The sequence below is a fragment of the Chrysochloris asiatica genome, unplaced genomic scaffold (genome assembly GCF_000296735.1).
Source record: "Chrysochloris asiatica unplaced genomic scaffold, ChrAsi1.0 scaffold00007, whole genome shotgun sequence".
NCBI lineage: Eukaryota > Metazoa > Chordata > Mammalia > Afrosoricida > Chrysochloridae > Chrysochloris > Chrysochloris asiatica.
In genome coordinates this window covers 829,502-845,314 of record NW_006408525.1, presented here as the reverse complement: position 1 = coordinate 845,314, position 15,813 = coordinate 829,502, and the positions used below count along the sequence as shown (strand labels likewise).

General features: G+C 42.0%; 1 protein-coding gene across 1 annotated transcript in view; it reads right to left on the bottom strand.

Annotated features, from left to right (window-relative positions):
* Window positions 1-12,615, bottom strand: part of PSMD11 (proteasome (prosome, macropain) 26S subunit, non-ATPase, 11) — a 44,184-nt gene extending 31,569 nt beyond the window's left edge. Inside the window, exons 1-3 of the mRNA XM_006832310.1 lie at window positions 12,491-12,615; window positions 10,061-10,162; window positions 3,600-3,724 (exon numbers count right to left, since the gene is read on the bottom strand). Coding sequence (XP_006832373.1) covers window positions 3,600-3,724; window positions 10,061-10,162; window positions 12,491-12,581 — 318 coding nt within the window. The 5' untranslated portion in view covers window positions 12,582-12,615. The remainder of the gene's footprint in view (window positions 1-3,599; window positions 3,725-10,060; window positions 10,163-12,490) is intronic.
* Window positions 12,616-15,813: the final 3,198 nt, after the last annotated feature.

Below are 15,813 nucleotides of genomic sequence, written 5' to 3'. Positions count from 1 at the left end.
GGTCAAGTTCACCAGCCACTCATTCGAAACCCAATGGTGGTGGTGGTGTGCCATGGAATAGGTTCCAACTCATAGTGACTCTCATAGCACTTAACAAATATGATTAGAAGTCCTGGTGTGGCGCTGTGGGTTAATGCACTGGACTGCAAGGTTGGTTTGAACTGCAAGGTTGGCAGCTTAAGCTTACCAGCTACACCTCAGAAACACTATTCAGAGTCACTTTGAGTCGGAACCAACTCAATGGCACTTAACAACCACAATAAAACAAACTATGATTGGATAGACTTCTACAAAGGAGTAGGACTAGAACTAGTTATTAAGCAAACACAGTTCTTATCTACTGAGTCAGCTCTAAATTGTGGGAAGGAACACGTTTTTCTGCCTAAAGAGTTTCAAGAAATATTTACTAGTCATTTTCAAACTAACATTTTGGTCAGCTCATTTTAAGGTATCCCAATTTCAAACACACAAAGTACAAAAAAAAAAAGTTAAGAGTTAGAAAAGACCAACACTCCTAACAAAAACCATGTTTTCTTTTAAATTATTCATAAAAATAATCCTAATGCTTTGGTTCAAAAGGCAGCCATCTAAATATGATCTAGTTTTGCTCTACAACCTGGAATAGAGAAGCACAATGGCTCTGTGGCATAAGCACTGGACTGTGAATCACAAGGTCAGCAGTTTGAGCCCACCACTTACTACACAGGAGAAAGATGAGGCTTTCTGCTCCCACAAAGATTTATAGCCTCAGAAATCCTATAGAGGGTCACTATTATTTAGGACTAACACTAATGGCACTTAACAAAAACAATCTGGAATACAGTTTTGTCAGAAATGTTCTTGTTAGGTGCCACCAAGTTGGTTCTGATTCACAGCTACCCTATGGACAACAAAACAGAACACTGCCCCTTCTTGCACCATCCTCACAATCCTTGCTACGTCTGAGTTCACCGTGGCAGTCATTGTGACACTATTCCCCTTTTTTGCTGACATTCTACCAAGCATGATGTCCTTCTCCAGGGACTGGTCCCTCCTGACAGGTCCAAAGTATGTGAAACCAAGTCTCACCATGCTTGCTTTAAGGAACAGTGTGGCTATACTTCTTCTAAGACAGATTAGTCCATGGTAAAATAATATTCTTCACCAACAACATAATTAGAAGGCATTAATTCTTTGGATTTCCTTATTCAGGAAGCATATGAGGCGAGTGAAAATAATTAATGAATGAAAAGACTGTTTTTCTAATCAATTTTCTCTAAATTAGTTTACAATATTAAACTAGACCCCAAAGAGCCAAAAGGACAAGAAACCAGATTTTACAAAGACATGACTTTAAAGTAAGACTCATGTGTGATAGGAGTCCTGGTGTGGCACAGATTAATGCACTGGACTGAAAGGTCTGTTTGAACCACAATGTCACTGGTTCAAGCTCACCAGCCACTCCTTGGAAACCCTACGCAGGGTCACTATGAGTTGGAACTGACTCAATACCACTTAACAAAAACAACATGTATGCTAGATTTTTGAAATGCCTCATTGTTTACTCAATTATGTTACTGTGGTCTTTCATACCTTTTACTGTATATCCACAAGGGAAAAAAACTACAGCTAACAGTTCCAAGCCTTGCTCTTATACTATCTGAGGTTTCATATACTTATTGCCTGACTTTCCATTCAAACATAATCTAATGTCTTTGTGGTTTTATCTCTGTCTCCACAGTGTCTGTGACAATCCCTAACAAACAGCAAGCACTCAATGAATGTTGACTGGGATATCAATAGGAAAGACAACTATAGTCTTCCTGTAAGCAGCCACAATATACCCTTGTTTGAATCTGCCACTTTCTGCAGAATGATTTGCAAATTTGGTGTGAGTCTCCTATGAACCTGGGAGCCATCAAGGCAAGCGGTCGGGTCCCCTCAGAGCAAATCCCCTTCCAAGAATGAGACTCAAGGGGAATACATGAGCAGGCATGTGGTCTTCTTGCTGGTGACCGCGTTGGTCACAGATACAGGAAAGTGTGTGCGTATGGGGGGACAGCAATGAACCTGTGAGCTAAGTCCAACCTTGTTCAATAGACTCCTGTCAACCCGGGTTGAGACCTGGTTGGCCAGCAGTATACCAAGTCCTGGGGACTCCTGGGCCCAGACACAGGGACATGGCCACAGAGGACTAGAGCCGAGAGTGAAGCGTCCAGCTAATATGAAGTAAGGGGAGATGCACAAGAACACCTATACTTGCAAATAGTACCCACTTGACCTGGCTTCCATGGCTGGATGATCAGAACTCGACTATAAGAAGAAAAAAGAGGAAAAAAAAGAATAATCCACTACAATTTGATGAACTTGACCTATACCTATGGATGCAGTAGCTCAAAAGAGGGAACAAATCTTTACAGTGAGGATCATTCCCACCCCCTCAGTACACAGTGTTGACAGGGATGAGCAACTTAGACATTGGCTACTTAAAATGTTGGGGGCTACAAAGGCAAGAAATGACTGGCTTACAAGCTTTCAAGAGGGAGCCTCGTTCCAGAGGGTAAGGGAGAAGGTAGAAGAATCTCTACAGGTTTCCAACCTGTCTAGACAGGGCTGATGAAAGGAGATAGGGATAAGACTCTTGGGGTTCAATAGTGAATAACTGCTATCAGGACTGATTTGTGGGTGTTGCAAATGTAAAGGTAGATGTTTTATAACAAAAGGAGGGGAGTCTTGATCTTGCAGTCCAGGAGCGGAGGTCCTTGGGACCATCAAGGGAGAAGAGCGGAGTGCAGGACCCTATCCAGAGAAGCAGTGACACCAGAGATGGAGGCAGAGATGATGACGTGGAGAGATGGAGCAACTGGGGACAGGACTCTGGACTCAGGGAGGGAGAGGGTCTGTGTGCTGAGGGCTAGGGGGCAGACTTCCAGAGTGTACCCTTTGGTTGTTTGATGATGCATGGAGCGCACTGTAACCATTGCAATGAAATGAAATACAATAGGATGAATGTAAAGCTAATGTTCTCCCATGTAAACTATCACTTAATTCACAATAAAAACTTTAAAAAAAAAAACAACCTAGGAAGAAGTCAGTGATTCCAGACAGATACACTTCAAATATAGCTCAAAGTCTAGTATGAACTTGTTGAGAACATATACAAGAATATCAGAGTTACTTCTGCACACTCGAGACACAAACAGATAGATGGTTCATCCCTCAGTAAAGGCATATATGCAGTATAAAACATGCCAAGAAAGGATGCCACAGATTTAATTAGTACTCACAAAGCGTTTTGTTGACACAGCATGAAAGGTTCCACAGACACAGAAAACATTACAACGATGTGGCAATACAATACCTCAAAGACAAGAATCAAGTTTGTGACCCTGATGTAATGAGGATTCCAGGGACCACTGACAATCTCCACTTACAAAGCAAAGCATGGAACAGACCCAAAGTATCAAACGCCCTGTAACAAAGAGAAACTGACATGGTAAATCCTGAGCTGTCCTCCCAGCTGTCCCTTCCACATTAGTACCACAGTGCAGGCAGGCATTTCTTTCACTAAAACAGATTTTTTTCCATATTGTCTACCTTCAGCCATTAAGGTAGCTCACCTCCTGCCCTGTGGCTGCTTCCATATCAAGAAACAGATCAAGAAGAGATCGGACCAGACGAGCTGCTTTAGCCTTGCTGATGGAATTCAAGAAGGGTCGCACATACTTCAGGAGTCCTCCAAGTTCTGTGTGGAAGGGAATTCAGAAAGGAAAAAGTATACATCGATATTAGGGACAAAATACACATTAAAAAAACAAAATCATAAAATTAGTACTTGTCACTGGAATTGGTCTAAATGTAACTTTCTAGAGAAGTTTAAAGTCGTCCCAGCAGGTAACAAGAGCAAAAGTAAGTTAATGTCACATACTAAGCTTGCATTCTAGTCTCCACTCAGACACTGGATTATGATCAAAGTCCTAGAGAAAAATTCCATGACTTTCTGACTCATTTATCTATCTTAACAAAAAACAAACAGCAAAGCACTCACACTCTCAAAAAGTAGTATTCTAGAACATGAAACATGTTATGTCCCTGCCTACCTTGGACAAAATCACCTCCCCACAAGCAACATATATGATCAGGCTATATAAAAGTAGTTTTCTTTTTTTTAATTTCTAAGTTTACCTTAGCAGTTTCCCTTAAACCAAGAGAGGCAATCAATTCCAAGTTCCTTTTTCCTTCCTTCCAGCAATAAACCCTATGCTAGCCTCTTAGCAATATCACTTTCCTAACTAAACTTGTCACCTACAGTTATGGTGTTTTGTTACATGCTCTTTTAAAATCACTCATTGATCTGCAAAATCTAAGTCTTTAACTGTGACCAAAAAAAAAAGTCTTTAACAAGTTTTCTTTATCTCCTAAAGAAGAAAGAGGGCGAGTTAAGGAACTCTAGGAGAGCATCTTTAGAAACAATGTTAAACTAGAGATGCACTTGTCCAAGAGTACAAACGACAGAATATTCCAAGCAAACAACTAAGGAAGTACCTTTGGAATGTAGGTTAAAATTACCTTAGTGCCACTGCCTCTTTAACACTCTCCACCCTCCTGAGAACTCTAATTCAGGGCAAGAAACCTCATCTTCCTTAGAACACCAACTTAACAACCTAAAATCCTCATCTGCCTGAATAATCATAAGATGCATGGGACGCCATCAGATGCTAAAGAACTTTACGCAGAGTAAAGTATTCACCAATATAAATCTTTGATTCCCACTAAGACTTTTCCTCACCTGCCATCACATTCACCCCTACATGGACACTCACACTCACACAGACATGTCACATTAATTCTGCAATCCCATCTTCTCAATTTATATAATCCTATATCATTTTAGGTCCAGCTAAATCTTCCATGCTAATTCTAGCCTACAGTGATTTCTCCCCCTCATATTCCTTTTGAATTTATGTAAATTTTTATTATATAATCATAGCTTTTAAAAAGTAGTCTAGTACAATGTCCCTTCTCCCACATTTCCTAGTATGCTTGAACAACTTGTGGCCTATTCCATTGTTGGTCAAGCCAAATTGTCCTTTTTTGAAACATGAGTCTATATCCTTTCAAATGGCTTCAAATATTTAAAGTGTCATTTACATCTCCCTATAACTTGCCCCTTTTCAAGCTAAGCAGCTTTATCACTTCAACTGTTCCTCCAGCGTCCTAGGGTTTCTAACCTCTGAGTTGTCCTCCGAACAAACTCCAACTTGCAAAAATACCTCTTAAATGTGGTACTCAAGAAACGAAAGCAATGCTCCAGATCGGGTTTGACCAACAGGACAGCATGCTTAGCTTTTTTCTAATAGCACTGCTGGTTAAGATTGAATCCATTAAAAAAAAATTTTTTTCCATAAACTACCATCAAGACAGAGTCCCGGTGTGGCACAGATTAATGTGCAGGACTGCAAGGCCGGTTTGAGCCACAAGGTCACTGGTTCAAGCTCACCAGCCACTCCTTGGAAACCCTATACAGGGTTGTTATGGGTTGGAACCGACTCGATGGCACTTAACAATTGTCAAGGCAGGCACATTTCCCTTTTTCCATTTTGATAAATATTTTAATTATGGTAGCGTAGGGGTTACGAATCGGGCTGCAAACCACAAGGTCATCGGTTCAAAACTACCAGCTTCTCCATGGGAGAAAGATGAGGCTTTCTGCTCCCGTAAAGATTTACAGCCTTGGAAACCCTGTTCAGGGTCGCTATGGGTCGGAACCGACTCCACAGCACTTAACAACAACAACAACATGTTTATCACAAGAGTTCTGGTGTGGCGCTGTGGGTTAATGCGCCAGACTGCAAAGCCATTTGAACTGCATGGTCAGCGATTCGAGCTCACCAACTGCTCCTCGGAAACCCTATACTGGGTCACTATGAGTCAGAACCGACTCGACAGCACTTAACAACAAAAACATATTTATCACAACTGAATTTAATCTTGCTGGCTTTGGCAAATAACTCTGAATCTTAATTCTATTCTCTACTATACTGAGTTGGAGTCCTGGTTTGGCGCTGTGGGTCAATGCACTGGATTGCAAAGCCGGTTTGAACTGCGAGGTCAGCAGTTCAAGTTCACCAGCCACTCCTAGGAAACCCTATACAGGGTAATTATGGGTCGGAACTGACTAAACAGCACTTAACAACAACTATACTGAATCATTTGTAAAAATAAGCACACCTTCTGAAATGGCTTTAGCCAAGATGCCAATTAAAATGCTAAACAGAAGAACAAGGACCGATCCTTAAAACAGGCTGTGAACTGGAAGGTCAGCGGTTCGAAACTGCCAGCTGTTCCACGGGAGAAAGATGAGGCTTTCTGCTCCCGTAAAGATTTACAGCCTCGGAAACCCTGTGCAGGGTCGCTGTGAGTCGGAGCCAACTCCATGGCACATAACAACAACAGGTTAACAAATGATCTACTGATTTACAGTGTGGATAGTTCGTGAGACCACTGTAATCCATAACCTGAACCTGTCATATTAAGATTACGACAAATGTTCAAATCATCTGTTTACATCAGATACATAGTTTCTATCACAAGTCCACTGCAGAGGCTGACAAGCTTTCTGGGAAGGGCCACATTGTAAATACTTCTGGTTCTGCAGTTAGTTATACAGTGTCTGCTGCAACTACTGAACTCAACCACTGTACTACAAAAGCAGTTACAGAAACTGTGTAAACAAACATGCCTCTATAATATTACTGTGCCCCTAATAAAACCTGATTTATAAAAACAGTTGATAGGCCATAGTCTGTGGTGGGGGTGGTGGTTATGTGCCGTGGAGTCAGTTCAGCCATGGTCTGTTGTTGTTGTTGTTGTTGTTGTTGTTGTTGTTGTTGTTGTTGTTAGGTGCCATCAAGTCAGTACCGACCCATAGCGACTTTATGCACAGCGGAACGAAACCTCTACAAATCTACCAGTCTGGCATGGTTAACTAAAAAGAGAGGACTAAGATGAGTTTGGAATAAGTTGTTCTTAATAAACCCACTGCTTTGATTAAACTTTCCTTATCAAATTATCTGTCCCAGAATTTTACTGTAGATTACCAGTTTGCCATGTATGGAATCCATTTTTTTTCATAAGCTTTTTGAAAAGGAGAATGTTTTGTCTGTTCTTAGTTCCCTTATACCTCTCAACCCTCATGATTTTCCTTAGAATAGTTATAGTGGCTTTATAATTATATCTGCTATAACTATTCTATTCATATTAAAAGACAGACGTTATCAAGGGCCTAGAAACTTGAACTTCTTAAAAGAGACTATCTGCTCTCTCTTCTCTCACCTACCTTGGCTTTAATTCTCTTTCTGGTGTTATTTCTATCTTTTTCAGTTTGAAAATCATTTTCCTTCCTGAAAAAGGCAGAAGCAAAACATCAGCTAAGCAGTTCTGCCTTTCTCCCTGTCACCTACCAGCATTACAATAATTTCTCCAAGCACTAAGCCTTATTCTTCTTAGCTCAACGTTGCCATTTTTGAAGGGGGAAAAAAAAACTAATTTGATTTTCTCCTTTATCTTACTATTGCTTTATATTCATATTGCTTATGTTTCTTTCCAATTTCAGATGTACTGAGTTATTTATTCTCATTCCCTTAAAGTCATATTGACTTCTTCTACCTATTCTTATTGTGATTATTTGCAATTACATGAACAAAAAGATTTTCCTTTTACAAATCTTATAGAACTCATCATATTCCTTTTAAGAATATCAGGCTATAATATCGGCAAATTGTGAGCCTACAAATCACTACTTTCAGTCACTATAACACATCAGATATTGTCTTAAAATTCACTAACGCAGAAATGAATGTTGTCAGGGACTTTGTCTTAAACTTTTTGAGCAGACTGCTGGTGGCACAGTGATTAAGTGCTTGGCCCGCTAACCAAAAAGTCTGCAATTTGAACCTACAGGAGAAGATGTGGTAATCTGCTTCCATGGATTACAATCTTAGAAATCCTATGAGTTAGTTCTACTTTGTCCTATAGGTTCGCTGTGAGTCGGCATTAGTTCCACGGCACACAATAAGCATATTAAATGTATAAGAAACAAAATTGAGTATTAATAAAATAAACGTTTTTTTTTCTCAGGGAGTTGAAAATCAAAGAAAACAAACAACACAAACCTATCATTTATTAATAACAAAGATGGTAAGTGAACATAAACCAAGACTTCCTTAAGACTGCTACTACACATTGTATGTTCTGTCTCTATTCATCAAACTCTCTTAAAGAACAAGGATACGCTACCTGGAAAAGATAATTTTAAATCCTCATAATTCACTTCACTCTGCCCAATTTTAATAGGGTTAGCTGTAAACTTCAAGGCTTCTAGAGTGTTAGGTCACAAGGGGATGGCAAGGAAAACGATGGCATGAAATAGGAATTTTAAGCCAAACAGTAATATTTTTACAAGAAAATTTCCTAAGTGTTGGCTATACTGCATGCTGTTTTACATTATCCATGCCACTGAAGAAAAGCAGAAATCTGGATATTTCAACAACAGAAAAAACTTAAATCACTTCATCTACTCTCAGTCATACTCACTGAATTTTGTATGTACTAATTATCAACACTGTTTTGCAACACCCCAAGTTCATACTGGAGTCCTGGTGAGGCATTGTAGAATAAGCACTCAACCTCAAGGTCAGAAGTTCAAACTCACCAGTAGCTCCTTGAAAACCCTATACAGGGTCGCTAAGGGTCAGAACCAACTTGAGAGTACTTAACAACAAGCTCATACTAACAGACAGGCAAAAGGAATTCACAGCGTATTAAATAGGAAAGAAGTCAATCTAAGATGAAAAAAATCAACACTGATAATCCCTAAGTAGGTAACTATAGGAAAGTAATAATCGTGCCAAGAAGCCACGGACTATGAAGTGGAACTCCACAGGGCTCAAATCTTGAGTCTACATTTACTAGCCAAGAGACCTTGGGTATGTTATTTAACTTTTCTGTGCTCAGATTCCTCATGTATAAAATGCCTATTTATTTTAAGTTTTCCATAAGCTAAACCATGTTTATGCTTAGTATTTTTAATGATATTTTAAGCAAGATACAAAACCCATGCAACACATCTTTCTAATCTCATACACCTTTACTCAGCATTCTACTGACTGAGTCTAAAAACTATTAAGTTAGTTATGCTTAACTAGGAAACAACTTAGTTCTCAAGTTCAAAAAAGTTTTGTTAACTTATTCCTATCATTCTCTTGGATAACAACATAATTTTAGGGACAGTAATTCATAATGTCACTTAACCAAAACTTAATACATTCTAATCAGATACTTTTAAAATTCTCTTTAAAGGTGAAAATAACCACATTTTAATTTTAAGCCAACTTCTCTCCAAAATCAATTACCAATTTATTGGCCAAAGGCCTTCCAGGTCAAGACCCTCTCCTTATTGCATGGACACACACCTATAATCAGAATTAGTACCTCAAACCTAGCCAGTCAACGGTCCAAGTACAATGAGAATGCTTGAGCACTAATATGCAGAAAGTCCTAGTTACCAATAAAGTCTTGGGAAGGCTCTGTCCATTTGATTTTAATATCTTACTCATTCTGTACCAGGGGAAAAAAAAGACAGTGAGTCACTGTCCTTTGCAGAGATGCAACATCCCTAGTCATTTTTAAGTCAGAGGCCTAAAGTCACTATCCACCTTAAATGCTTCAAAGCTGTCCAGTGAAATCAAACCACTGAACACTGCTACTGTACATAAGGAAATACAGTAAGATTTCAAGACAACAGAAACCAGAAACAAAACACAGTCCACTCTATTCCAAAAGAAAAGGATCTTCCCTCACCTGCAGAACAAAACACTTTCATTAAAGAACTGAGGCTAAAGGTCATTTCACTTCCTGCTAAGGGACTTTAGTTCAACAAGTTGCCAAGAAAATAAACTGAATTAGATCACCAATTAGCTAAATATATGGATGCATACCCATGCTCCTTCACTCCAACAGAAAATCGAAACTTTACCCATCATTTTGGGTGAAAAGGAAGCAATCCATTCGTAGCACTTACCTGCAGCTTGTCCAGTCTTCGCCAGAAGAGACCCCAGTTCCAGGATACTCTGCTCTTTGACCTGCACTGCCTCTTCATCATTCTCCTGAATGTCTCGTTTCACTGGGAGAGGAAAATGCAAACCCTCTTAGAATTCTGACAAAAAAATGAAAACTGAGGGAAATTTCACCCTCACAAGACCCATTACAAGCTCAAGCATAGTCACCAAAAAACAAAGTCTAGAGTGTGTAGAAAAACTTTTAGACAAGAAAGCATAAAACGACCATGTATAGGTAGGACATGTTTCCTTTAAATCAATAAACTAGATTCCTCCTCTGATTCACTGGTATCTTTTCATTTTACCAGTTAGAATTTCCATTACCCACAAGCACTGAATGTCTGTGGTAGTCACTTAGCTAAAGCAAAATGAAAACAAGAGCTGAGGCCCATGCTGGGCACCTATGTTATATGAAAACATGAAACATGCCTGTATATTTACCTGCCTAACTAAATTCCAATGACCAAGACCAAGTTGTCAAAAGCCTTTAAATAAACTTTGTTGTTGTTCAATGCCACCGACTCAGTTCTGATTCATGGCGACACTGTACAGGGTTTCCAAGGAGCCGTCCAGGACTCCAAATAAACTTTATTTGTGTTAAGTGCTGTCAAGTTGGTTCCGACTCACAGCGACCCTGTACAGAGTTTGAACCGCCGCCCTTGTGGTTCCCAGTCCAGTGCTGATCTTGAACAAGTTACACTACGAAGGGACTGCTAGTTTATAATGGATTCAAGTCCTGTTAAAATAACTTTGTGCTATCTATCCCACTTTCAACTGTTACTAAAACTATTCTACAGCTCCAATGGCCGCTCCAGGTGAGCAGTGGCCATTGCAATCATTACCACCACTGGTTATCACTTCTCTTACAAGGCATCATGACTTGACAAAAACCAAGATTTTGAGACTCCATGATGGAGTCCGGAAAAAGTAAGGCTGTCAACCATCATGACTCAAGTCTGCTCTAGCCAGGAAGCTTTCAGGGCAAACAAAAAAATACGCTCACTGTATACAATTCCTGCGTTAAGAACAACAACAACAACAAAATACTAGGCACCTGGGCACAGAAAAAACAAAAAATTGAAGTCATGCTTCTCACATGAGTACTCACAGAAAAAAGCACACAGGTGATGGAGATGACTTTGGGTCTGTAACTGTAATGAAAGTCAAGGACAGAACTTCAAAAGCAAACACCCTGTACTGTACCAGTATCATCCGTTGGTAGAAGCTTCCTGACTCCCCACCTCCTCTCCTTCAATATTCTATTTCAACATCTTGTCACGGTCCTCTCTCCGTGCCCAGAAAGGAGTACCAAACTCCAACAGACTAACAAAAGTCAGCATAAAGGCCAACACCCTGGTAGTCCCATATACAGACGTTCTCATACTACTTGTTGATCCCATTCCAATCTTCTCCAACTACATTATTTAGAAGATCCCATTACTGTACGTTAACAGCTAGTCCGTGCCCTAGCTAAACTCTGCATCCTACATTTCTTTCTGTTCCACCTGCATTCCAGTAGAAAGCTGTCAGAAGCGGCGACCTGAGGTTCCCCTTTCCGTTTTCCTACTGTGTGCAAGTCCAAGACACAATCATACTAATTTTTGTTTTCTCCAGCAATGCGCCGCCGCTGCCTCCCAAGAGTTCCCTTAACTCCGCAACTGAGAACTAACTCTGAACTCATTTACAACCTCTACAGTGGACACTGGGGCGAATAGTCACCTCCTCTAGCCGGTCGGTCCCACCCCAACACCTCACTCTTCCACCCTACAGGGGGGCACTAGAAGGTCTAGGTCCCCTCCTCAAACCCAAGGCCAATCCCAGTGCGGGTCTCCTCCGTGTGCCCCGCAGGGGGAAAGTGGATCCCCTGGCTGGAGATTTCCGTAGTGGGCCGTAGTGGGGAGAAGTAGCAGCGCCCAGCGTCCCGTAGAAAGGAAACTCCAGGAGAGCGCTCGCGCTCCCGCTCCCACCCTGGGCAGACAGTGCTGATAACAACGGCGGGAAATGCCTGTCCTGAGCGGGTGTCGCCAAGGCACTTCGACTCGGGGCCAGTGTGTCGGCACAGCTCCCGGTCCCGGGCCAGTCCGTGCGGGCCACAGCGAGGACAACGCCGGCGAGGGGAGGGAGCCCCGGCTCGGCCCGCTCTCCCACCCCCCACGCTGAGCCCACCGTGAGTCAGCAGCCGGGGAGGGGATCGCCTCAGGGCTTCTCAGCGGACTGGGACCCAGGGGACCCCAGGGAGTCCCGAGCGGCCTGTGCCCCCGGCCCGGCCCCCCTCACACACACAGTGAGTCAGCAGCACCAGAGCCGGCTAGCACGGCCCCGCTCCGCCGCTGCCGACCAACACAGACCAAGCTGAGCCCGCGGGGCCGGGGAGGGGGCGCGACGGCCTTTACCGATGGAGTGGAGGATGTCGATGGAGGCCTCCCGGTCGGTGCTGAGTAGAGACTGAGCTCTCTGGAACTCCACCACCGCCGCCGCCGCCATCTTACCGCTCTCACACCGTCCCCGGCCGTGGCCGCCGACGCCGGAAGCACACGCCCGGAAAGCCCGCCCCCGTGTCCCTTCCCGGGTACGCTCTCCCGCCTCCTTTCCCAGAGCACCACGGGAGTTGTAGTCTCCCCGCCGAGAGAAAGGAATGAAAGGTGAGAGGGTGAGAGCGGCTGTGTCTCTCTTGGTGGGCAATCTTCCCACCTAGATCGGCAAATTTGGAAAAAGGCGAAGCCTAAAGAAGAGTGGCGATATAGGATAAGCACTGGATTGCTAATCACCAGGTTGGTGGTCCAAACCCACCAAGCCGCTCCTCGGAAACCCTGTACAGGGTCGCTGTGATTCGGAGGCACTTAATAACTGCAAGAACAAAGAAGTCTGAGGCCCAGTGCTAGTCCCGCCTACCTTAGAGTCCCCCCTCTAGCCCATGAAAGGGGGCGTTTTTGAGCACTTGTTTAGGTATTCAATGAAAGCTTTATTTGCAACTTCCACTTTTAACCATTCATACAGTGCAATACACAAACGGTCGCTATGGGGCGTGGAAGCAGCAGTCAAGAAATCAAACGACATAATGCTTTGGGCAAATCTACAGCAAAAGATCTTTTTTAAAGCAAAGATGTCACTTTGAGGACTAAGGTAAGCCTGACCCAAGCTATGGTATTTTAAATCATCTCATATGCATGAGACAGCTGCACAATGAATAAGGAAGACTGAAAAATTGATGCCTTTGAATTATGATGTTGGCAAAGAATATTGAATATACCATGGACTGCCAGAAGAACAAACAAATCTATCTTGGAAAAAGCACAGCTAGAGTGCTTCTTCAATGTGAGGATGATGAGACTTTGTCTCACATATTTTGCACATGTTAAAAACAGGGACCAGTCCCTAGAGAAAGAGATCATGCTTGATAAAGTACAGGGTCCGCAAAAAAGAGGAAAGATTCTCAATGAGATGGATTGTCACAGTGGCTGAAACAATGCAAGACTTGTGAGGATGGCACAGGACTGGGCAGTGTTTTGTTCTCTTGTACACAGGGTCTTTATGAATTGGAACTGACTCAGCAACATCTAACAGCAACATTTGGCAAATAACACCATTCAGATACATTCAAGTTTCTAACAACATTGAACACACAAATTTTCCAAGTTTCGATACTACAGAACCCTAGCTAGTTTTTTATTTAAAACCATCAATGTCGGAGAAAATTGTCTTTCCCAAGTACTTCTTTCAATCTTGAAACAACATTGTATGTCAGAAAGTGAAACTCCAGTTTTCACCTATTCACTTGGTAATACCTCTTGAAGTATATTCCCACACAAGTCTGGGAATCTAAAAGAAGTCTAAAACAATTCCCGAGTCCCCAACTCTAAAAAAGAAAAACAGCAGATTCCCCCTACCCCAAATCTCCAGTTTCTTCAAGTAAAATAACAGATATCTGAAAGGTTGCCAAGTGGGAAGAGAAAGAACATTTTATGTGGCCACTGAGGGTTGAGAACTCAGGAAGGTACTAAATAATATACAGAGGAAGACTGTTCCGCAGGTGATAACTCTCCAAAAATGGAATATGCTGTTCCGTAAAGGAAACTGCAAAGGGAGTCAACATTACACCCCTCTGTGCCTGAGTTAAGGAACCTGGTGGTGCTCTAGGATAAGCACTGGACTGCTAACCACAAGGTCAGCAGTTCAAACCCACCAACCTTTCCCTGGGAGAAAGATGACGCTGTTTGGTCCCATAAAGATTTACAATCTTGGAAACCCTATAAAGAGTCACTATGAGTGGGTTGAATGATTGGTGACGGGCAGACCTACCTATTGCCGTCAACTAGATTCCAACGTGTAGTAACCCTGTGGTGATGTGCTGACTCCGACTCACAGTGACCCTGTATAGGATTTCCAAAGCTGTAAATCATTATGGGATCAAAAAGCCTCATCTTTTTTCTGTGGAGCAGCTGGTAGACTCAAACTGCTGACCTTGTGGTTAGCAGCCCAACTCATAATCCACTATACTGCCAGGGTTTCTTAGCAACTCTGTAGGACAGAGAAATAGTGTTCCATAAGGCTGCAAATCTTTATGGAAGCAGATAGCCACATCTTTCTCTCATACAGCAGTTGGTGGCAGCAAACCACTGACCTTTCACTGACAGCGTAGTGCTTTAACCACTGTGCTATTGAGTTAGGCAACTGATATGCAGAAACATCAAAAAGTTTGTGGAAATGGGTATTTACTTTTGGTGCAAACATATCCACAAGTATGGTAGAACATAGAGGAGACAAAAAAACTTCTTAAACATGACCAAACACCTTAAGAGAATGAGTCTCTGGGCCTAGGGATTCAGGACTTTAGTCTTGGGAGACACTAAGGTCAACTGGCATAACCCAGTCCACAAAGACAATGTTCTATATCCTACTTTGGTGAGTAGCATCTGGCGTCTTAAAAGCTCATGAGCAATCATCTAATGTGAAACTGTTGGTCTCTCCCTGTCCAGAGGAAAGAAAAGTGATGAAAATCAAAGACACATGGAAGCAAATGGACTGAAGGGCCGCATGAACAACAGTATCCATGACCCTGAGACCAGAACTATATGGTGGCTGGCTACCACTGAACAACTGAAAGGGATCATGTTAGTAGGTCCTAGAGAAAGTGGGAAAAACAGTGGAACAAAACACAAACTCATGAAAAAAGACCAGGCTTACTGGTCAGATGAAGACTGGTAGAACCCCCCCAAGATTATGGCCCTCAGTCACCCTTCAGATATAGAACTAAACTTACCCCCCAAACGCCCACACACCCCCAGTTCAATTTTCAGTGAACCCACAGATAGATCTATAAGGGGAACAATAACACTAGTGAGATACAAAAGAGAAAAGAAGGAATAATAGAAACAGGAAACACGGGGAGGAAGTATCATGATGTTACATTGAAAGGATTGCAATCAATGTGATGAAACAAAATGTGTATAAATTGTTGAAAGTAAAACAGATTATTTGCTCTGTAAACCTTCACCCAATTCATAATAAAAAAGTTAAAGGGGAAAAAGTTTGTGGGAAAATTCCAATACCTTTTGCTTCCATTTTGCAACCAACTTTTTGAAGCACTCGGTTTATCTCCTTTTATCCTCCCAACAATGTTCTGTAAAGAAGATATTATTTACTCCTCCCTAGATGAGAAGTCCTGGTGTGGCACTGTGGGTTAATGCGCCAAACTGCAAGGCCGTTTGAACTGCAA